Below are 24,057 nucleotides of genomic sequence, written 5' to 3' on the forward strand. Positions count from 1 at the left end.
AATTTTTGAGGACGAAAATTTTTATAAGGTGGGTAGAATATAAGACCCATAACTTTTGAAAAAAATGCTATCATTAGCTAATTTCAAATTCAGTGTTTCTGTAGCTTTAATTTCAGAAATTTCTTTATTAAAGAAAATTAAAGCAAGTTTCAATTAATTAAATTTGAAATAAATTAAGGTTATTATCCAATTTTATAATTATTGAATTATTTTCTATATTCAAATTATAAAGTTGGTAGTTGTGAAATAATAAGGATTTTATATGACTTGGATTAAATAATTAATATTTTAAAATATTGATACTACTGATTTGGAAAAATAAAGGATTCAATTATATTATTTCTAATTATTTGATTTGGATATTTATTGAAAATAATTTGTAAAATTGATGAGCAAATAGTATTTTCTATATATAATTAGTGTTGGGCTTAATTTGAATTTTAATTACTATATTATTTTCAATTTTATTTGAAATTACTAAAATGTCCCTAACCCTAATTTTTGAAAATGAAAACCCTAATCCTCCCAAACCCAGCAGCCACCATCCCAACCCCCTTTAGCAACACAAACACACGCAGAGTTTCATTTGTTGAAAGAAATAAAGAAAGAAAGAGAGATCTGAGGGGGAGTAGAGGAGATCAGAGGAGAAGGAGGGGAGGGGGCCTTTGCCGCCACCTCCATCGCGCGCTACTGCCGGCGTGGTACCACCATCGCCAACGCGTCCTGCTGAGTCGCCGCCGCCAGTGCTAGGGTCTGACGCAGCCTGTCACCATCGCGAGCCTCCTTGCCGTCGCCGCAGAAGCCGCCCTCGCCGATGCCATGAACTGCGAACAGAGGAGAGAGACAGGTCGAGACAGAGAGCTACGCGAGGAAGAGGGTGGTCGTGGGTCGCCGTCATCGGGGCTTCCGTCATGCCCTGCCGCTCGTCGACGCCGATCGATGGAAGAAGAAGGCATGCAAGTCAAGGACACGCTAGGGAGAGATCGCTGCAGTCGCTGACAATGTGAGGAAGAGAAGCGCCGTCATGCTCTGCCGCTACCAGTGCCGCCTTTGCCCGCGCCGCCAGAGGAAGCCGCTGCCACCGACGAGCTGCCGCCTCTCTATCTGGTTCCGTGTTGACTCGCGCCGCCGTGCCTGGCCGCCGGGAAACGCCATTACCGTCGCCAAAAAACTCTGCCGGTAAGGGTTTTTGAGTTTGATTTCCATTCGTTTAAGATTCCGGAAGCCTTATCGTCTCTGTATGTGGGTTTCAGTCTTCATCGCCGGAGTCGGGTCGCCATAGCCAGTGACGGATCCAGAAAGTTTTGAGAGTGTTAGGGTTTAGGGTTTAGGGTTTAGGGTTTATCGTCTCTGTATGTGGGTTTCAGTCTTCATCGCCGGAGTCGGGTTGCCATAGCCAGTGACGGATCCAGAAAGTTTTGAGAGTGGGGGCAAAATATATATAACATAATAATAATTTAAGTTTAGTTAATATGTGTCTTAAAGACACATGACAAACTTAGTATTAGTAGAATATTTTAAATTTTTTCATTTGATAAATGTAAAATAAATACATTAAAAACTTAAATTTTTTGTATTTCCAAAAAAAATATTCTCAATTTGTAATCTTATAATATGTTCCTTTAGGACACAAGATAAATAAACTCTAATAATTTTTATAATAAAAATATTATATTGCATAAAAATCAGCTATAAAATTATTCATTTGTGTATAAATATATTTATTGTTTAATTCATTTTCAATATATATTTTGTATTTCAATATGTATTATGTACAGATAGTTACTTTTTATGTACATATAGCATAATTATTATTATAAAATATTATTAGTCTTCAAAATATATAATTTATAAATTAAAATATTAAAATAATAATTTAAATAATAATATATATTTTATAATTCTATTTTTTAGGTTTCATATTTTTAAAAAAACTAAATAATTTCTTTTAACAATACAATCGAAATGCATCTTATATATATATATATATATATATATATATATATATATATATATAACAGTTATTAGAAATTCACTTCTTATACAATCAAAAGTCAACTCTCACTGATATCTATAGTTGGAAAATTTTTTTCAATTAATGTAGTTGTTACAGAAAAAACTAAAATTAATTTTAAAAAAAATAAATAATATCTTTTGAGTTCATTTCTAATAAAGAACACCAATTTTATTTAAATTGAGAATTGATTATTCTAATAAACATCTAATATGAAATTCTTAAACTGACTATTAAGTACCAAAAGTTGAGTAAAAAATTATTGTGGGGTCAAATTCAATAATTTAATGGGGGCAAATAAATATTATTATCATATACTACTCAAAAAATTTTCAAATTGTAGTGGGGCGCTTGCCCCCACTACACAATATATAGATCCGTCCCTGCATATACTTATTTAGAAATTTACTTCTCATACAATTAGAAGCCAATTTTTATTAAAAAATTCATAGTTGAAAAAGTTCTTTCAATTAATGCAATTGTTACAGAAAAAAATTAAAATTAATATAAAAAAAGATAAATAATACTCTTTTCGAGTCGATTTATAAAAAAAAACACAAATTTCATTTAAATTGAAAATTGATCATTCTAACGATATCTAATATAAAATTCTTAAATTGACGATGAAGTACCAAAATTGAGTAAAAAATTATTGTGGGGTCAAATTCAATAATTTAGTGGGGGCAAATAAATTTTATTATCATATACTACTAAAAAAAATTTTAAATTGTAGTGGGGGCGCTTGCCCCCACACTTATACATGTGCATCCGTCCCTGGCCATAGCCGCTGGAGGTGGCTGCCGGATCTACCGCCAAACTGGTTCAGAGGCCATTGCTGTTTTGTTTTCATATTACAGTAAGTATTTTACATTTCGAAAACCTCCGTGTTAATGTCTTGTTATGTATATTAAGTTCTTTACGGTATTAATTTGTTAGGAGTTAGAATCTGGTTTGCTTATGCCGCTTGTAGCTGTTTCTACTTTTGAGAGAGCAAGCAGAGCCGAGTTTTTTATTGTCGGTGATTTTGGGTTTAGATGAAAATAACTTTATGAGGCGTTTGGGCTATGGTTTTGCGTTTTGAGGTAGGGGCGCTTTCCGAAAACTATATTTTTATATATTGGAATTATTACATATGGATACTGATGTGAGACAATGTGTATTTGGTGATTGTATCAGCCTTATGTATTGTTTGATTGTCTCGAATGATTATGAATGTTGTTTGGCTGGATTGTTGTGCGGCTTTATGAAACGGAATATTTTTCAAGTTGATTCTTTTAAAGATTTGAGATCGAGTTTAATCTGTTGGGAATCGATTTGAGTTGAGTTGATTTTATTGAAAATGTGAAAAATAGAATACCCTTTTGGATTCAGTTTGGTTTGCTTTAATTGATTCGATTTTGATAAACGAATTGTAGCCGAACGGTTTCTTTAAAGTTTTGGGAATGAATTTAGTCGGTTGATAATGATTTGATTTTGAAACAGTTCCCTTGAGATATGAAAATGAGTTTAATGTTGGATTCAGTTGTTTTTGGACTGATTTTGGATTTTGAACCGTTGATAAGGATTGTGGATTGGTTTGGATGGGACCCGGAAAGTAGGGGTGAGCACGATCCGGTCCGGCCCGAGACCCGGCCCGGACCAAATGAAATTTGGGTCATGAAGACCGGGACCCGAAGAGACCCGGGGTTGACCCTGGAGAAAAAATGAAACCTTGGAACTTAGTGAAACCGGGACCGGGCCATGGCTCGGGTCACCTAGACCCGGCCCGGCGGCCCGGTAACTCAATTATGCGCTTATACTTGAATCAGGGGGAAAAGGGGCTAGGGCATTAACGCATTCAGATATGAGAAATTCAACCTCACTCCCTCAGCCATTCAACCTCACTCGCCCAGTCCTCAGTCCCCACTCCCCACTCCCCAGTTCGGCAGTCTCCACTCCGCCACTTTCCACGGCCGACGCTGACCCAGTGACCCCTGACCTCATCTTCTCTCCCCACGGCCCACTCTCAGTCTCCCAGCAAGCAGCCACGGACGACGCACTCCCAACCTGGTCCCCAACCTTAATGACGCTCTTTCAACCCGGTCCCCAACCCTAATCGAGCTCTTTCACCCTAGCTACACTAATTGAGCTCTTTCACCCTGGTCACTCTTTCCCCCTAGCTACCCTGGAAAAGCTCACATCCCCGCCATCACCAGCACCACCCTCGCTGTGCCGTTAGCCTTCAGTCCCTCTCTGCCTCATCTCCTTGTCGCCATTACCAGCATCCTTACCGTCAGCGTCAGCGTGGTGATAGGCTGAAAAAGCGTGGCGGTAGCTCAAAAAGCGTGGCAAAAAGCTATCGCCACACTTTTTTCAGCTTTTTGCCACGCTTTTAGGCCTTTTAATTGCTAAATTTTATTTACTTTAATTCCATTTGACGTCTTGATGTGTTCGTTAAGTGATTTTAGACTTGTAAGTAGGCAATTATGGATTGAAGAAATGAGGAAAAAAAGTATGCAAAAAGTGAAAATTTCATGAAGAAATGGAGTTTGGAGCTTTTCAGCAAGTGTGTGTACGCACAGTGATGTGTTCGTACGCATGTTTGGAAGTTCGTTGATAATCCCCAATTTTGTGGTTTATCTTGTGTTGAATTTAGGGAATTTTATCAACTTATCTCACATTTATTCAATGAAATAGCATGCTTTTGTAATTCTCCCTAAATTTGTGCTTAAGAGTGAAAAAATGCTTTTTAGGCCTTTAAATAACTAAATTTAATTCACTTTAATTCCATTCGATGCCTTGATATGTTTGTTGAGTGATTTCAGGTTCATAAGGCAAGTATTGGATGGAAGAAGTGAAGAGAAAAGCATGCAAAGTGGAGAATTCATGAGAAAATGAGGATTAGCTGAATTGAAGGCCACGCACACGCGTCAACCACGCGCACGCGTGAGGAGGAGATCGGCCATCGACGCGTGCGCGTCACCCACGCTTATGCGTGGGGAGGGAATTTGACAGGAGACGCGCACGCGTCGACCACGCGCATGCATGACACTGATCACATGACCTCATTAAAGTGAATACATTGGGAGCGATTTTTGAGCTTCTCAAGCTCAAATCCAACTCATTTCTGAGGCTATTTGATGTAGAATTCAAGATTGACAAAGGGGGAGCAATTAGATTAGCTTAGGATCATGCTTTAGGTAGTTTCTAGAGAGAGAAGCTCCATCTTCTCTCTAGAATTAGGGTAGAATTAGGTCAATTCCTCTTAGATCTAGGTTTAATTTCTTGTTTTCTTTATAATTTCTTGTTCTTACATCTTTTTTCTTCTTAGTTCTCTTGCTAATTTCCCTTTTTATGCCTCTTTTATGTTGATGCACTCTTGTTGGATTTGGATTTTCTTTAATGCAATTTATGTTTCATGTTTAATATTGCTTTCTTGAGTTGTTAGTGTTAATTTCTTGCATTGTGTAGTTGTAGAATTTATTATTCCTTGCAATTTTACCTTGCTTTCCTTTTCTGCCTCCCAAGTGTTTGACAAAATGCTTGGTTGGATGCTAGAGTAGCTTTTTGAGCATTCTTGGCTTGGAAAGAGAAATTAGGCAATCTTGAGGCATCAATACCCAATTAGTGAGTTGTTAGTTAATATTATTTCTATTGACTCTAATCTCTTGCTAATTCAATTAGTGAGTTGATTAGGACTTTTAGATTGAGATTAACTAGTCTTATTTGACTTTCTCTCAACGTGAAGATAACATTATACCTTCTTCTTATGTTGGAGATGACTAAATAAGATTATCTCTTGTTAATCATTGTAAGATAATTAATGACTAGGATAGAAAGCCTATATTCTCAATCCTTTCCGTGAATGTCTCTCTTTATTACTTGCTTACTTTAGTTGCTTGCTTTACTTTTGTTGTCTTTTTAATTTCTTGTTTTATCAACCCAACCACCGTTGAACCTCATAACCAATAATTTAGCATTTGATTGCAATTCCTAGGGAGAACGACTCAGGACTAATACTCTCAGTTATCTTTATTGGGTTGGACTTGTGACAACAAAAAAAATTAAACTTTGATTGAGCATTACTTGTGGGTTGGAAACTATACTTGCAACGAAGTTATTTCCTTTAACCGAGAAGAAATTTCTTAACCGATGGTTTTGCTCTTTCATTCGTGTAGTCATGCATACACAAAATGATGTGTGTGTACGCACGAGAAGAGAATCAGCAAGTGTGCGTACGCACAGGACGTGACTTTATTAAATGCAAAACACTGGCAGCGATTTTTGGGCCTCCAGAACCTAATCCAACTCATTTATGAAGCTATTTCAAGCCTAATTCAAGAGGGAACAAGGAAGAGAGCAATTAGGTTTAGTTTTAGCAACATCTTTAGGTTATTCTAGAGAGAGAAGCTCTCTCTTCTCTCTAGAATTAAGGCTTTTTTAGTTTAATTTTCCTTAATTTCTATCTTTAATTCTTGTTTTATTATAGTTTCATTTATATTTCCATGCTCTAGTAGTTTAGTTGTCTTAGTTTCTCTTGTTAATTTCTCATTTCAGCAACTTTTTAGTTTGATGAACTCTTGTTAATTTTAATTTCTATTAATGCAATTTGATGTTTTTATGGTTATTGATGTTTAATTGAGTTGTTATTATTATTTTCTTGCATTTTATAGCTTTAAATTTTATTTTTATTGCAATTTGATATGCTTTTATTTTCATGCACACTAAGTGTTTGATACAATACTTGGCTTAGTTTTAGTATAGTTTTCCACACTCTTGGCTTGGAATTGAGGATTTTGGTAACCTTGAGTCATTGATGTCCATTCTTGATTGATATATTAGGGTAGTTAGTTGATTTGGTTTCTACTAACGCTAGTCTTTCACTAAGCTAATTAGTGAGTTGGCTAGGTGATAAACCCCATATTTAGGGTTTATCTTATGCTTCATTTAAGGGATTTTATCACCTTTTACCCACATTTATTCAATGAAATAGTATGGTTTCATGATTGTTTCCCAACCTGTGCTTAAGTGTGAAAATATGCTTTCTACGTCCTTAATTAGCTAAATTTGATTCACCTTTGATTCTACTAGATGCCTTGATTTGTTTGTTAAATGATTTTAGGTTGAAAAGGCTAGGAATGGATCAAAGGAGTGAAGAGGAAAGCATATAAAGTGGATAAATCATGGAAAAACTAAATAATTGGAAATGTGCATCCACGCGCACGCGCACGGTACGCGCACGCGTGGATTGCGAAAACTTCAAGGGGCGCACACGCGCACTGTACGCGTACGGGCCGATGGGCACACGTGATTTTTTAAATAGAAAACGTGCCCAGCAATTTCTGAGAGCTGTGGGGCCCAATTTCAACCAACTTTGGCGCCAAAATGCATATAAGGACCAAGGATTGAAAGGGGAAAGGGGGATTCACTCATTTTCACTCATACACACATTAGGATTAGTTTAGAGTTAGTTTTAGCGAGAGAAGCTCTCACTTCTCTCTAGGATTAGGAATTAGGATTAGGTTTAGTTCTTAGATCTAAGTTTAATTCATGCTTTGATTTACTTTTCTTTTGTAATTTCTTCTTCTTCTACCTTTCCTCTCTCTAGTTTTGCATTTAATTCTTGTAATCCTTTACTTTTATGTTGATGCACTTTTGTTCTTTTATTTCTCTTTAATGCAATTTATGTTTTCATGTTCCTTTATTGTTCATTTGATTTGTTGTTGTTTAATTCCTTGCAATTGAGTAGTGTAGATTTACATTCCTTGCAATTTTACTATGCTTTCCTTTTATGCCTTCCAAGTGTTTGATAAAATGCTTGGTTGGATTTTAGAGTAGAATTTTATGCTCTTGGCTTGGGAAGGTAACTTAGGAACTCTTGAGTTACTAATGTCCAAGTGATTGACGATTGGGAGCCATTAACGCTAGATCTCACTAATTGATTTGGTGTAGAACTAGGACTTATGGACTTGGATTGACATAGCTCATTTGACTTTCCTTTATTAGTTAGAGGATGACTTAATGGGGTTGATCCTTGCCAATTCTCATGTTGTGGTTAGTGATAGGGATAGAGATCCTTGACCACCAAACCTTGCCAAGACCTTTGTTAGTTGTTAGTTTATTTTCATTGCCATTTACATTTCATGTCTCTTATCCCAAAAACCCTAAAACATACCTCATAACCAATAACAAGACACTTTGTTGTAATTCCTAGGGAGAACGACCCGAGGTTTAATACTTCGGTTTATAGATTTTACGGGTTTGTACTTGTGACAAACAAATTTTTGTATGAAAGGATTAGTGTTGGTTTAGAAACTATATTGCAATGAGATTTCATTTGTGAAATTCTAAACCGTCAAAAGTCCAATCATCACTAGGACTTATGGATTGAGATCAATTATGCCTATTTGATTTATCCTCGATGTTAGGGTTGACTAAGTATGATTAACTCTTCATAGTCATCGTGTGTTTGTGGTCAATGGCTAGGATAGGTAACCTTAACTCTCAATCCTTGCCAAGAGGTTTCTTAGCACTTGAATTTTCCTTTATCTTGATTAAGTGCCTTGAGTTAATTAATTTTGATATTTAGTTATTATTTGTTTCTTTAATTCCTTACTATTTACATTACTTGTCTCTTGCCATCAACCCCCTTACCTCTTAGCCAATAATTGAGCACTTCATTGCAATTCCTAGGGAGAATGACTCGAGATTTAAAAACTCCCGATTATTTGATTTGAATTGTGACAAACATTTTAATTAAACTTTGATGTTGGGGATTTAATTGCCGGTTTGGATTATGCTATCAACGAAGTGATCCTTATTTTGAGAAGTTCTAGACCAGCACAAATCTCTTTCATCTGTTACCTCTTAATTCCAATGAACTAGCGCACAAAAAATATTTCCAAATAGAGTCACCAAATAATGAAATTGACACAAAATCAATTCGTAATCATTACAAGCCAAGAAATCAGGAAGAGTTCAAGCCAATAAACACCCATCCCATCAAAATTTATATACAATTAAATCTTGAGAATGATCAACTTTAGAGGAATTAGAAAGAGAATACATGGTGGATTTTAGTATGGCAAATGAAATTGATATACTCTAACTGTTAGGAATCTGCATCAAGTAAAGCCAGTAACTCTATATACCATTTCTATCAAATTAAAGATCCTCAATAACTGATTAAACCTAAAACTTACACATGCAAGCAACTCATCCAAAATGAGAACACCAATAATTAACACACACATGCAATTTGGAGAGACAATTTCGTATGATGATTAGAATTTAGCACTCAAGTTCAACAAATAGTTAACAAACGCCTGTGGATGATGTGATAGAATGATACACCACAAATGCATATCCTAAAAAAGAATCCCATCTCGTAATATTTTAGCCTTCAACTCACTTTTCACTGTTTCATCAACAATAGAAAGATAAATACAACATTGTCAACAGATGAAAATAACAAACGACCTTGTTCAGAAAATATACAAAAGCTTTAAATTTGGAATTAAACTCGAGAAAAATTACAGGAACACAAATCAACTGAAAAAATAAATGTCTTTAATTTGTTTTAATGTTCAATTAGAAACCACGGGATCCAACCTTTTTGTTTGGCCTGGGTATCGATCCTCCCACATTGCCCACCCAGATGTTGAGCGCGCTCCAACTCCCTCCAGAATAATCTGCCACTGGATCTAATAACCCCGTTTGATCGTTCCTCCTTGGCACCTCTATCAATGAAGATTGATAGATCCAACTTGACTATCCAAATACTGAGCACGCTCCTGCTCCCTCCCTGGCACCTCTCTCAAACTCCATAGATTTTTATCATAATCTCTGGAAGGGTTTTATGGTTCACAACTATAGGAGATGATTTGAAATTCTATAGAAGAAAAGAAATGGAGCCAGAATGAGACTGAACATGGATCAATTTCACTCCTAAAGCAAATTAGGGCCAGAGAGAAAGAGAGAGAGGGAGAGAGGGGGGGGGAGGAAAGCACACCATAAATAAAGAAAGAGAAGAAAATAGAGAAGATGAGTGCGACAAAAAGCTAAGATCCTTGAAGTGACTTTTTTGGGAAAAAAAGAAAACTAAAAAAAAAGTGAAAAAATTCCACATCAGATAACAAACCACGGATATACCATGGTTATATGGATTAATTATAATTATAAATTAAGCTATTTCATATTAAATAACTTATATAACGGTAATCTCATTTATTGTTATAAATGCTAATGGAATAAGTTATTATTACTTTTCATTTAGAATTAAATGAGAATAAAACTAGAAATATTATTGTATTTGGGTTTTTGAATTTAATGGGTACTACACTCAAATATAAATAGTGACTTTAGGATTTTAGTCCCCAATATATCAAAGCGGTCTCCATAACTCTTTTCCCATCACAGAATTGTGATTCAGCCTTATTAGCAATACAGAAGGCTTTGATTGAGGAAGATCAAAGAACCAAATTCTTTTAATAATTTTGCTCACAAATTAAGGTACGCTTTCGTATTCAAGTATTTTTTTAATGATTTAATATGGATGATTTTGGGTTAAAAAATTCTAAAAATTTTTAACAAGTAGTATTAGAACTATCTATGAAGGGTATTTACAAATTTGATTAATTAATATTATTAATATTATTGATATTATTATTAATATTATTAATATTAATAAACGGTTACTAACCGTTTAGTACCATTTGGTTGAAAGGACACAACCTTTTATGGATTGTGTGTGTTCAAAACATTGTGTCTATTAGGTAAAGGGTCACAACTCTTTAAGAGTTGTATATGTTCAAAACATTGTATCTATTGGCAATAGAAAAGACACAACCATTTGTATACGTAACTAATCATAATTGCTACGTGCAATATGTATAAATAAGTCCTTGTCCACTATTTCAGAAACTAAGTACTAAGTGTACAATTTACTCAACCATTAAGAGTTTTTCTTTGTTCAAGAGAGTTGAGAATTTCTTACAATTGCTAATTAAGAAATTCTTAGGTTTCATTGTATCTTGGGAGAGTATTGTCATCAACCCTATAGCAACTAAGTGTGGGGACAAATATCTCTCTAAAGAAAGCGATCTAATCGTGCCTTGAAACCACTACATAAATATAAGATTTTGTCATCTTACCATCATCATATACCCAACAATTTTAGAGAGATAATAGTTGAAGATGGCACAAGATTAAAACACCAAGTTCAAGGTCACGAATCAAGAGTTTGTCAAGTTAGATCGCTTTGATGGAATAAACTTCAACCGTTGAAAGGGCAAGATGATGTTTCTTCTTTCGATTCTCAATCTTGCATATGTGATTAACCCAAAGGCTATATCAATTGCCAATGCTGCTGGAAATTCCACACTGGAAGAGGAAGAAAAGATTGTTCAATTGAAGAAGAAACGTGATGGAGATACTATTACATGTCGAGGTCACATGTTAATTCAATCACCATTGGAGATTTGTAAATCTTTGGAAGAAAATTACAATACTAAACGACAAGGAACAGATAAGTTTATTATGATGAAATATTTTGAATTTATTATGAATGATACTATGCCTGTCATGGATCAAATTCATGAATTACAAATCCTTGTAAGTAGACTTCGTGATCTACAAGTGGTGATCCCTGTATCACTACAAGGTGAAGAATAGTTTTTTAATGAATTTGATCACTTTTGTGAATTATGTAGTATTGTGCATGAATATTTCGCTCCATATACTCCGCAAAAAATAGTTTGGCAGAAAGGAAAAGAAAGAAAAAACCATACCTTAGTAGATATGGTTAATTCAATGTTACTAAATGCAAAATTATCTTACAATTTATAGGGTGAAACATTATTGACATCATGTCATATCCATAATAGGATACCATCAAGACATAGAAAGGTTTCTCCTTATGAAATTTGGAAAGGAAGGAAACCTAATTTAAATGATCTTAAAGTGTGGGGGTGTTTAGCCTTTTATCGAGTTCCTGATCAAAAGAGAACTAAATTGGGGTCAAGAGCCATAAAAGGCACTTTTTTAGGATATGCTCAAAATTTTAAAGCATATAAACATTAGACTTAGTGTCTAATGTAGTTGTTGAATCAAGAGAGATAGAATTTATTGAAAATAAATTTATCAATTATTCAACTTCTAATTCAGAATATCCCCAAAATGATACTAATGTTCCACAAGAAATATATATGGAGTAACCGGAAAGCTATGTGCTACTCGGAAATGAAAAGAAAGTTCTTTGTATGGGCTAAAACAAGCGCCTAAACAATGGCATGAGAAGTTTGATTCAGTGGTGTTATCAAATGGCTTCTCACATAATAGTGCGGATAAATGTATTTACTCAAAATTTACTAAAGATTATGGAGTAATTATTTGTTTATATGTTGATGATATGTTAATCATCGGAACAATTTAGAAGGAATTCGTATAACGAAGGAGTATCTAACTTCTAAATTTAAGATGAAGGATTTGAATGAAGTTGATACAATATTAGGCATAAAGGTGCATAAGAATGAAGTTGGCTTTACTTTAAGTCAATCTCATTATATTAAAAAGGTATTGGAAAAGTTTGATCATCTCACAATTAAAGAATCCAATACGCCGTATGATCCTAATCTTAAGTTAGAAGGAAACATGGGAAGACCTATAGCACAATTAGAATATGCTAGTGTTATAGGAAGTTTAATGTATGCAATGCATTGTACTAGACCTGATATAGCATTTGCTGTGTGCAAATTATCAAGGTTTACAGGAAAGCCTAGCAATCAACATTGGAAAGCTATAACAAGAGTTCTTGGTTATCTCAAGAAAACCATAAACTTGGGATTACATTATAGTGATTATCCCGCAGTTTTAGAAGGTTATTCCGACGCAAGTTGGATTACAAATCTTAGTGATAACAAATCCACTTCAGGATGGATTTTCACCATAGGTGGTGGAGCAATAAGTTGGGCCTCAAAGAAACAAACATGTATTACACATTCTACTATGGAGGCTGAGTTTGTAGCTTTATCAGCCGCAGGTAAAGAAGCAGAATGGTTAAGAAATTTGTTATATGATATAAAGCTGTGGCCACAGCAAATGACAGCCATTTCAATCTTCTGTGATAGTGAATCAACCATGTCTCGAGCATATAACAAGGTTTATAATGGAAAGTCTAGACATATAAGTTTGAGACATGAGTTTGTGAGGCAACTAATAGATGATGGTGTAATTACCATTACTTATATAAGATCTCAAGGAAATTTAGCAGACCCTTTGACTAAAGGTTTGTCAAGGGATAAAATCAAAGAAACTACTGCAAAAATGGGATTAAAACCTACTATTGCTAAATGATGGGAACCCAACCTTATTCTAGTAGACCACTAGTTTCAAGGTTTAATGGGTAATAACAAGTTATTTAGCAATTGGAGCACTAAGGTATATGATTTAGTGCTATTTACAATAAATTAGGAGGGTGAGTTTAAACTCTTAATGGAATGATAATATTATCTATCAAAAGATTCCACCTATATGAATATAAGAGTGGTGCCGCTCTAATCGAGAATCTTAGAGGTTTTATTCTCGTAAATATTCATGAAACCAGGATGAGCACAAGGCCATATAAGTGCTTAAAATTGTAAACTCTTGAACTTGGAGGGTATAAGTAATGTGTGTGATTTTTGGTACTAGCATATGGAGTATAGGTTTAATCGATTAGACACCTATTACTTCGTTAGAACTTTAAAATTTACACTAAAAGAATGTTTAATCTTAGTGACACATTCTTTATGCATATACTTGTATGACATTTAAATTTTGTAAATAGTGGGGGATTGAAGGGTATTTACAAATTTGATTAATTAATATTATTAATATTATTGATATTATTATTAATATTATTAATATTAATAAACGGTTACTAACCGTTTAGTACCATTTGGTTGAAAGGACACAACCTTTTATGGATTATGTGTGTTCAAAACATTGTGTCTATTGGCTAAAGGGACACAACTCTTTAAGAGTTGTATATGTTCAAAACATTGTATCTATTGGCAATAGAAAAGACACAACCATTTGTATACGTAACTAATCATAATTGCTACGTGCAATATGTATAAATAAGTCCTTGTCCACTATTTCAGAAACTAAGTACTAAGTGTACAATTTACTCAACCATTAAGAGTTTTTTTGTTCAAGAGAGTTGAGAATTTCTTACAATTGCTAATTAAGAAATTCTTAGGTTTCATTGTATCCTGGGAGAGTATTGTCATCAACCCTATAGCAACTAAGTGTGGGGACAAATATCTCTCTAAAGAAAGCGATCTAATCATGCCTTGAAACCACTACATAAATATAAGATTTTGTCATCTTACCATCATCATATACCCAACAATTTATAATTGAATCATTAAAAAATTATAAATGTATTTATTTATGATTGAATTTTAATTTGAGTTTATAAAATTAGACTCAAATCAAATTTATAAAATTTCTTGTTTTCGTATATATATTTTGCCCAAGTATGTGAGAATAGCATTTATATTGATTCGTTAAAAAAGAATTCAAAATTTTTGTTATTATTATTATATTTGAATTCAATGTTGGGAGTTTGGAATAAAGACCTTTGACATTTTTTATCTTATACGCTCATAGGCAAAGTGTGAGAATAAAAGAACGGAAGAGAGAAAACAAAGGAGGCAAATAAAGGATGGAAGAGAGAAAATGGTGGATAGTTAAAGAGATTTTATAGGAAACTATTTTATTTATAGAAGTTAGAAAACTATATAAATGAGTGAAATCAAAATGTATTCAATTCAAAAAATAAAATCAAAGTAATTCACATATCCTTAGCAATTATTCATTTTCTTTCCTTTTTTTTTTCTTTAGTAATTATATAGCGAGTGCATTATTGTGAGTAGCGTTCAATTTCATATTACTTTGTATCTATTAGAAGTCAAAATTCCGCTGCAGACTCAACAATTGGTATCAAGAGCCAACATTATATTATTCATTATTTGAGTGGTAAAATTCAATTTTGAATATAATGGCTTCTACTAGTAGTAATGTCAAAGTAGGCAAATATGAAATCGAGAAGTTCAATAGAAAAAATGATTTTTCCTATTGGAGGATGCAGATGAAAAATCTGCTTATATCACAAAAGTTACACAAGGCACTAGCGGGAAAAGAGAAAAAGCCGGAAGGAATGGAAGATGAGGATTGGGAAGAATTAGATCTTGAGGCACGGGCTGCAATAATCTTATGCCTTGAGAGGGATGTTGCTTTCTTGGTGAACGAAGAAGCAACTGCAGCAGGCGTCTGGTTAAAGTTAGAGAGTAACTTCATGACAAAGACTCTAACTAACAGGATCTACTTAAAATCCAAATTGTATACATGCAAGATGGAGGAAGGCACCTCAATCCGAGAATATATCAATAAGTTTGATAGGATCATATCAAACTTAAAAGATATAGATGTGAAGGTTGATGATGAAGACCAGGCACTCATATTGTTACTTTCATTACCGAAGTCTTATGAAAATCTGGTGCAGACATTGATGCTGGTGGGTGACACTCTGACCATGGATGAGACGAGGGCATCACTTTTAGCAGATGATCTACGTAAGGTTGCTACAAGTGTAATGTCATCTTCAAATGGAAGAGAGTATAATGATCAAGCACAAGGATTGTTCGCGGCTAGAGGAAGGACTAATGAAAGAGGAAAAGGTAATAAGCGTGGAAAGTCTAGGACAAAATCTAGACCTCACGCGGAGAGAACATGCTTTAAATGTGGTGAAGCTGGACATTTCAAAGCAAATTGTCCAAATAAGAAGATAGCTTTCAAGAAACAGAACAACGAAAACCCAAAAGAAAAGCAAGAAGCAAGCTACGTCTCAAATGATGAGGAAGATTGTTACTCTGTGACAGAACAATCTTATGAAATCTTCGATAAGTGGATTCTTGATTCAGGAGCCTCTCACCATATGTGTCCAAATAGGAAGTGGTTTACTACCTATGAAAGCATAAATGGTGGCACAGTTTTAATGGGCAATGATCATGCTTGTAAAACTGTGGGGTTGGGTACTGTAAGAATCAAGATACATGATGGTGTCGTAAGAACCTTAAAGGATGTGAGACATATTCCAGACTTGCGGAAAAATCTAATCTCCATAGGTTTGTTGGAGAAAAATGGTTGCAAAATAGTTGCGGAAAATGGGGTACTGAAAGTTGTTCGTGGTTCTTTGGTAGTGATGAAAGGAGTTCGTCACGGTAATCTTTATTCTCTTTTAGGGACAACGGTTATAGGTGAGTTAGCAGTTAGAATCGATGGAAGTAGAGATCAAACAGATTGCACGAGAATATGGCACATGCGGCTTGGACATATGTCAGAGAAAGGTCTATCATTGCTTTGTGGACAAGGTTTGCTGAAGAATATGAAGAAACCACAAATGAAATTTTGTGAGCATTGTGTGTATGGAAAGGCACATAGGGTGAAGTTTTCTACAAGCAAGCATAAAAGCAGAGGGTTGTTAGACTACGTGCATACTGATGTTTGGGGCCCGGCTAAAGTTACTTCCAAGGGTGGTTCCAGGTATTTTGTTACTTTTGTTGATGATTATTCCAGGTATGTTTGGATTTACTTCCTCAAACATAAGAATGAGGTATTCGATACTTTTAAGCGATGGAGAGCAATGGTTGAAAACCGAACAGGTAGGAAGCTGAAAACTCTACGATCTGATAATGGCACAGAGTACACGGATGGGGCTTTCAAGGAGTTCTGTGACCGAGAAGGCATTACAAGACACTGGACAGTTAGAGAAACACCACAACAGAATGGAGTCGCCGAACGACTGAATCGTACGCTACTTGAGAAGGCAAGGTGTATGCACTCTAATTCCGGGTTAGGCAGAGAATGGTGGGCAGAATCGGTTGCTACAGCTTGCTACATAGTGAATCGATCCCCACATTTTTCTCTAGATGGAGACACACCTTATAAGGTATGGTCAGGAGAACATGCAGATTACGAGAAACTCAGAGTCTTTGGATGCACAGCCTATTATCATGTCAAAGATAATAAGCTTGATGATAGAGCTAAGAAGGCAATCTTTTTGGGGTATCCAAGAGGGGTTCAAGGCTATCGCCTTTGGAGTGTAAATGATTCTAAGTTTGTAATTAGCAGGGATGTTACCTTTGATGAACAATCTATGGTAGCTTTGTCTAAAGATGTGGTGCCAGATGATGGTGATGTTGGAAAAAGTTCAAATACTCAAGTGGTGGAGATAGAGTCTAAATACCAACAAATAGACTCTAATAATGTTCAGGTGGAGCATCCTAATGCTACTCGAGATGACGCAGAGGATGAACTTGATCATGAGGAAATTCAGCGAGAAAATGCACATGCATTACAACAGCAGCAGCAGGATTCTTTGGCATCTACTAGGCCAAAGAGGAATTATAAATTTGTTCAGAAGTTCGGGTCAGACAAGCCTTTGAGACATTATGGGCAGCTAAACTTGGTAGATTATGCACTTTCAGTGGAGGATGATGAGCCGGTTACCTTCAAACATGCTATCAAAGACAAAGATAGAGAGAGTTGGTTTGTCGCTATGGAGGAAGAGATGCAATCTCTTCATAAGAACAAGACATGGGATGTGGTCCCATTACCCATGGGAAAGACTGCAATTGGTTGTAAGTGGGTGTATAAAAGAAAAGAAGATCCTACTAAGTCAGATGGTACAAGATTCAAAGCTAGGTTAGTAGCAAAGGGATTTGCACAGAAAGAAGGTGTTGATTACAATGAGATATTTTCTCCTGTGGTGAAACACACTTCCATACGGGTGCTTTTAAGTCTTGTCGCTCATGGTAATCTTGAGTTGGAACAACTAGATGTGAAAACTGCATTCTTGCACGGTGACTTAGAGGAAGAAATCTACATGTATCAACCTGAGGGTTTCAAGGTTGAGGGTAAAGAAAGTCAGGTATGTCGCTTGAGGAAATCGCTATATGGATTAAAACAATCTCCTCGACAATGGTATAAGCGATTTGACTCCTTTATGTTAAAACAAGGTTTTTCCAGAAGTAATTATGATTGTTGTGTATACATTCGTAAGCTTCCTGGAGGTGATTATATCTATCTTCTATTGTATGTGGATGACATGCTTATTGCCTCTAAGAGCAAGGTAGAGATAGATATGTTAAAGGTTCAACTTGGTAAAGAATTTGAAACAAAAGACTTGGGTGCTGCACGAAAAATATTAGGCATGGAAATTAAAAGAGAGAGATCAAGCCAAAAATTGTTCTTGAGCCAAAGAGGATACATTGAGCGCGTCATTGAAAGGTTTGAAATGAAAAATGCTAAATCGGTGGTAACGCCGTTGGCTCCACATTTTAGGCTCTCTGGTAAACAATCTCCCACAACAGCAGAGGATAAGGCTTACATGGAAAATGTACCTTATGCTAGTGCAGTCGGTAGCCTAATGTATGCTATGGTGTGTACACGCCCAGATATTTCACAGGCAGTCAGTGTTGTTAGCAGGTTCATGGCAAACCCGGGTAAGGCACACTGGGAAGCAGTCAAGTGGATATTAAGATACTTGAAGGGTACCATTGACACAGGTTTATGCTTTAGTGGAAAATCATGTCAAATTAGCGGCTTTGTTGATTCTGATTATGCTGGTGATCTAGATAGAAGACGTTCTATGACTGGTTATGTATATAAAATACAAGGTGCTCCAGTTAGTTGGCGATCGATGTTACAAGCTACAGTGGCACTATCTACTACAGAAGCTGAGTACATGGCAGTAGCAGAAGGGGTGAAAGAAGCATTGTGGCTAAAGGGTCTTCTAGATGATTTGGGGTTGAAGCAAGATTGCGTGAATCTGAGTTGTGATAGTCAAAGTGCAATTCATTTGGCTAAAAATCAGGTTCATCATGCTCGTACCAAGCATATTGATGTAAGATATCACTTCGTGCGCGATGTTATAGAGAAAGGTAACATTTCTCTTATAAAAGTACACACAGATGAAAACCCTGCTGATATGTTGACTAAATTTGTGTCAGGAAACAAGTTCCAACACTGTTTGGAATTGCTCAATATTGCTTCATGTTAGGCATTACATGGAGAAATAGAGGAACTACGATTGGTTTGATCCTGAACAAGGGTACGTAGGCAGTCACTGTAAAATTGACGCAACCAGATATGAATACTATACTTTGATCGTCCAAAATTTGAGTAGATTTCAAATTGTGAACGATGTGGAGAATTGTGAGAATAAAAGAACGGAAGAGAGAAAACAAAGGAGGCAAATAAAGGATGGAAGAGAGAAAATGGTGGATAGTTAAAGAGATTTTATAGGAAACTATTTTATTTATAGAAGTTAGAAAACTATATAAATGAGTGAAATCAAAATGTATTCAATTCAAAAAATAAAATCAAAGTAATTCACATATCCTTAGCAATTATTCATTTTCTTTCCTTTTTTTTTTCTTTAGTAATTATATAGCGAGTGCATTATTGTGAGTAGCGTTCAATTTCATATTACTTTGTATCTATTAGAAGTCAAAATTCCGCTGCAGACTCAACACAAAGAATTAATTCATTGATAATAATAATAATAATAATAATAATAATAATAATAATAATAATAATAATAATAATAATAATAATATGGATTAAAAGGCCTTTGCAAAGGAGTTTATTGAGATAATAATTTGATAATGAACTATATAATATTATGAATCCTCATAATAAATATGAATTAATCAATAAGCATATGTACCGTGTGTGTATAATTACGAAAATTTTTTTCTTTTGTTTAAATTGTTGTTCGTCGCATGAATGTTGCTGCAAATATGAATATATGGTATAGCATGAATTTTAATTCATAATTAAGTTTGTGTTATATATATTTATTTTGTTTGAAATTTGATTTTTTATTTTTTTATAGTTCATTATTATGAGTTCAATTTTGTTACACAATGAAATTAATAGCTCTTCGTAATCGTACATATATGTATAATTAAAGAGGTCGTATAATATTATATAGTTGTTATATTATGCTTTATAATTTTATTTATCATTGTTTATGCTATATAAATATTTTAGTTTTGTTACATTAAAAAATTAATAACAATTTAAATTATTATATTTATTTATTTTATAAAATTTAGTTTTAGAATAAATTAATTGAATAATATACTATCAAAATAGTTTTTTTTTTTTTTTTGTGAAAATTGATTTATTTTAAAATATTAGAAATATGGCAATATGTAATTCATACGAATATTAGTATGCTCAAAAGAAAGTCTATATTTGGCTGAGTTACAATACATATCAATGATATTTATATATTTAGGTAATCGATTAAGAATAAATCAATGCTTATTATTTATACAAACAATAATCGATCCAAAAGAAGTTTATTATTTAGCCAAAATAAACATTTAACTTTGTGTTTATTTTCTATTTAACTATGCAACCACTAATCGATCCAAAGAAATGTTGGTATTTGGCCAATTGATAAAAAAATTTGCGATAATAAATAGGTATAATTCTCAAGTTTTCATGTGAACAATGAGTTGATCCAAAGATAGGCATATTATTTGACATAATTTTGTTGAGAATATTTGGTAAATCGCATTAAATAAATTTATGTGTGTGTAGTTTATGCAAGTACAGGTCGACTCAAAGAAAGTTCTGTACTTAACCAAATTACATGCGCATTTGTGGTAATAAACATGTGATATTTATTTGATTCTATGTAATCAATAGGTTTGTCCAAAGATAGACTTATTACTTGACAGCATTCATCATCAATGTTTGATTATCAGATTAAAAATACCGCTTATATAATATTTTCGTCCATAGACTAAAATATTAATATTGTGCTGGATATTTGTGATAGGCCTACTATTAGATGAATTTTATTTATATGATATGTAGCTTGTGTGAATATATTATTTTGCTTTAAAGTTATATCTGCCAATGTTAGTCTATTTTCAAATAGAATTTTTTTAGAAATTAAAAAAAAAAGAAAGACTTTGTTATTAGTAACTTATATTTCATCAAATTAATTATCTCACATGTCCTTTTGAAATAAATGCGGTTGATAATTTATACAAATTTTTCACTATTTTTGTATGTCAACGGCATATAGAATTGTAAATAAGATTAGATACTCAGCTCTAAGAGAGACATGTATAGTCTTATTAGGTACCTCAAAAAGGTTATAAAGTTCAAAAGTACATAAAATTTATTATGTTTCAGCAGAAGTCTGATGGATAATAAATCTGTACACTTAGAGTTATTTTATATTTTATTAGTATCTTTAGTAGATATTTGATTCAGTTAAAAATGGATCACTAAATAGTAAACAAACAAATTTTGTTAGAGCAAAATATTATATGTTCATACATATGAAGTCAGAAACTAAAGTTAGAGATCATTTGGTATTCAGACTCTGACTTTATTAGATGTTAAGTCAATTTTGATACATTACAGGTATATTCATATTATTATTGGAAGAATTTTTTAAAAATGTGTTGATAAAATACGTGTTATTCTTTCTACTAAAACACTTGAATATAAAATACTTTTTAAAGGCATCCATTTTGTTGACAACAAATACTTGTCACAAATTATGAAAATAAATTTAAAAGACTACTTGAATTATTTTATGACAATGTGTTAGTGCTTGTTTAGGTGTCATTATCTTGATAAAATAAAGATCTTTTTTTCAATAAAAAAATATCTTTTTTATTATTTAGCGTGTTTGGCAAATTTCTAGTAGTAAAAGTAAAAATACTAAAAAAATAAAAAATATCTTTTTTGAGAATTACAGTTTTTTTAAAAGATGTTTTTTCTTTAAAAAAAAAAGTATATTTTTATGTAATAAATAAACAAAAAGTACTTTTATATTGTTATAACCAAACATAATTGATAGATAAAAAGATCTTTTGCATGAGATATCCAAACATAAAATTACTTTTACTTTTCCATAAGATCTTTTAAAAAAAGATAACTCGAAAAAAGATATTTTCTTAGAAACTCACCCAAACAAATCTTTAGTAGCCTAATATTTTAAACTTTTTTGTTAAATAAGAGTTTAGAGTATTTAAGTGTCTTGTGAATAAGTTAGCACAAACTCCATAAATGTATGTATATTTGGTTTATAAGAAATAAACATCCAAAATTTTTCATGTAGATACTATTTATACAGGTGTCATATCATTTTATGATTTATTGTTTTAGTAGGAGTGTGCATTTGGATACTCATATGATTTAGACAAATTTACGAAAATAAATATTTCTACAAAAATAAAGTATTTAGTTTTTATTTTCACTCTGACTCGTGATTTCATAAGGTTTATTATAGTTGGACCAACTAGAAATAGGCATGGATGAGATCATTTTCGCATGTAATTTCTGAAGTTTCTCATCCAAATTTAATCTATGTTGTTGAGTGTATTAGTATAGTGATCATCGTGGTTTCGTCGCGCCACTAATGTGATAAAAGTTACGGTAATTTCATAACTAATATATGAGATGGACTAGATTGTTAAAGTAATTAGAGAAATAATATTCAGATGCGCAAATAAAATTTATAAGATGTGATTATCTCAGAAAAATATATATGTATAACTCAAGTGGGAGATTGTTGAGAAATTATTATTTTCTAATATGGGAAATACATACATACATATATATATATATATATATATATATATATATATATAATTACAAATTAGGCTATTTCATATTAAATAACTTATATAACGGTGATATCATTTATTGTTATAAATGCTAATAAAATAAGTCACTATTACTTTTAATTTGGAATTAAATGAGAATAAAACTAGAGATGCTATTGTATTGGGGTTTAGGGTTTAATGAGTGCCACACTCAAATATAAACAGTGACTTTAAGGTTTTGATCCTCAATATGCCAAAGCCGCCTCTGTAGCTCTTTTCCTATCAGAGAAATTGCGATTCAACCCTATTAGGGATAAAAAACGCTTTGATTGAGGAAAATCAAATAACCAAACTTTCATGCTTATGAATTCAGGTATGTTTCCGCATTCAAGTATTTCTTTCTTAATGATTGAACATAAATGGTCTTGGATTTAAGGAATTTTAAGAATTTCCAACACGCTCTACCAAAGTCCGTCAACCATGCACACCACACCTATCAAATAAACTCATAGTCAAGGAACAAGTGATGAATAAATTCAATATCTTTCTTACACAAAGCATAAATATTATCACTATGACCAATAATTTTTAGTCTATTCAATCTCTCTTTAGTGTCAATTTCGTCTATCAGAATAAATTATACAAACAGTTTAAATTTTAGAAGAACCAATCATTTCCAAATTGTTCTAGTATAATTGTAACTTGTTATGTTTTCTGAAAAAATTTCTACATGAAAAACTTGCACAAAAAAATTAACAAAAAATATATATTTTTTTATCAAACTTTTATACCACTCTATTATTTTTATTGATTATTAATTTAACTGATCTTAACATGTCATAAAATTAATATTAACTCATTTGTGCAGGTGTTGTAGGTGGAAATAGTCTCGGAGGATATATCAAGCTATAGTTTTATAAGGACCATTTGGAAAGGCCTTGTCCCACCCAGAGTAGAGTTGTTTGTCTGGTTTGTCCTGATTGACAGAGTCAACACCAAGGAGAGACTGAGTCGACTTGGGGTCATTCACCAAGGAGATACTTTATGTGTGTTATGTAACAATGGTGTTGAATATGGCCACCATATATTTTTTGGTTGCAGCTTTTCTTGACAAGTATGGTGTGCTTGGTTATCATATGTTGAAATGCAATGGGTGTGTTCAGGTGCAGTAAAGGAGCATTTCTAAAGTTGGACTGAGAACTCAAAAATAAAACAAGAGTGCAAGAGATGGATGATGTGCTTCTGTGCGATCATTTGGAACATATGGCTGGAACGCAACCGGAGGATTTTTCAGAACAAAAGAAAAGGGGTTGAGGAGATTATCAACTTGTCTTTTCTGAACTACAAGGAGTGGTTAGGTGTCGACCCTTTCTGTTGTTG

General features: G+C 33.5%; 1 protein-coding gene across 1 annotated transcript; it reads left to right on the top strand.

Annotated features, from left to right (window-relative positions):
• Nucleotides 1-12,643: 12,643 nt before the first annotated feature.
• On the top strand, nt 12,644-14,655 carry LOC140181404 (secreted RxLR effector protein 161-like). Its single transcript, XM_072224959.1, has 2 exons — nt 12,644-13,277; nt 14,645-14,655. The coding sequence occupies exons 1-2, from the start codon at nt 12,644-12,646 to the stop codon at nt 14,653-14,655; spliced, it is 645 nt and encodes a 214-aa protein (XP_072081060.1).
• The last annotated feature ends 9,402 nt before the right edge of the window (nt 14,656-24,057 follow it).

Source organism: Arachis hypogaea, chromosome 18 (genome assembly GCF_003086295.3).
Source record: "Arachis hypogaea cultivar Tifrunner chromosome 18, arahy.Tifrunner.gnm2.J5K5, whole genome shotgun sequence".
In the NCBI taxonomy this organism is placed as follows: domain Eukaryota; kingdom Viridiplantae; phylum Streptophyta; class Magnoliopsida; order Fabales; family Fabaceae; genus Arachis; species Arachis hypogaea.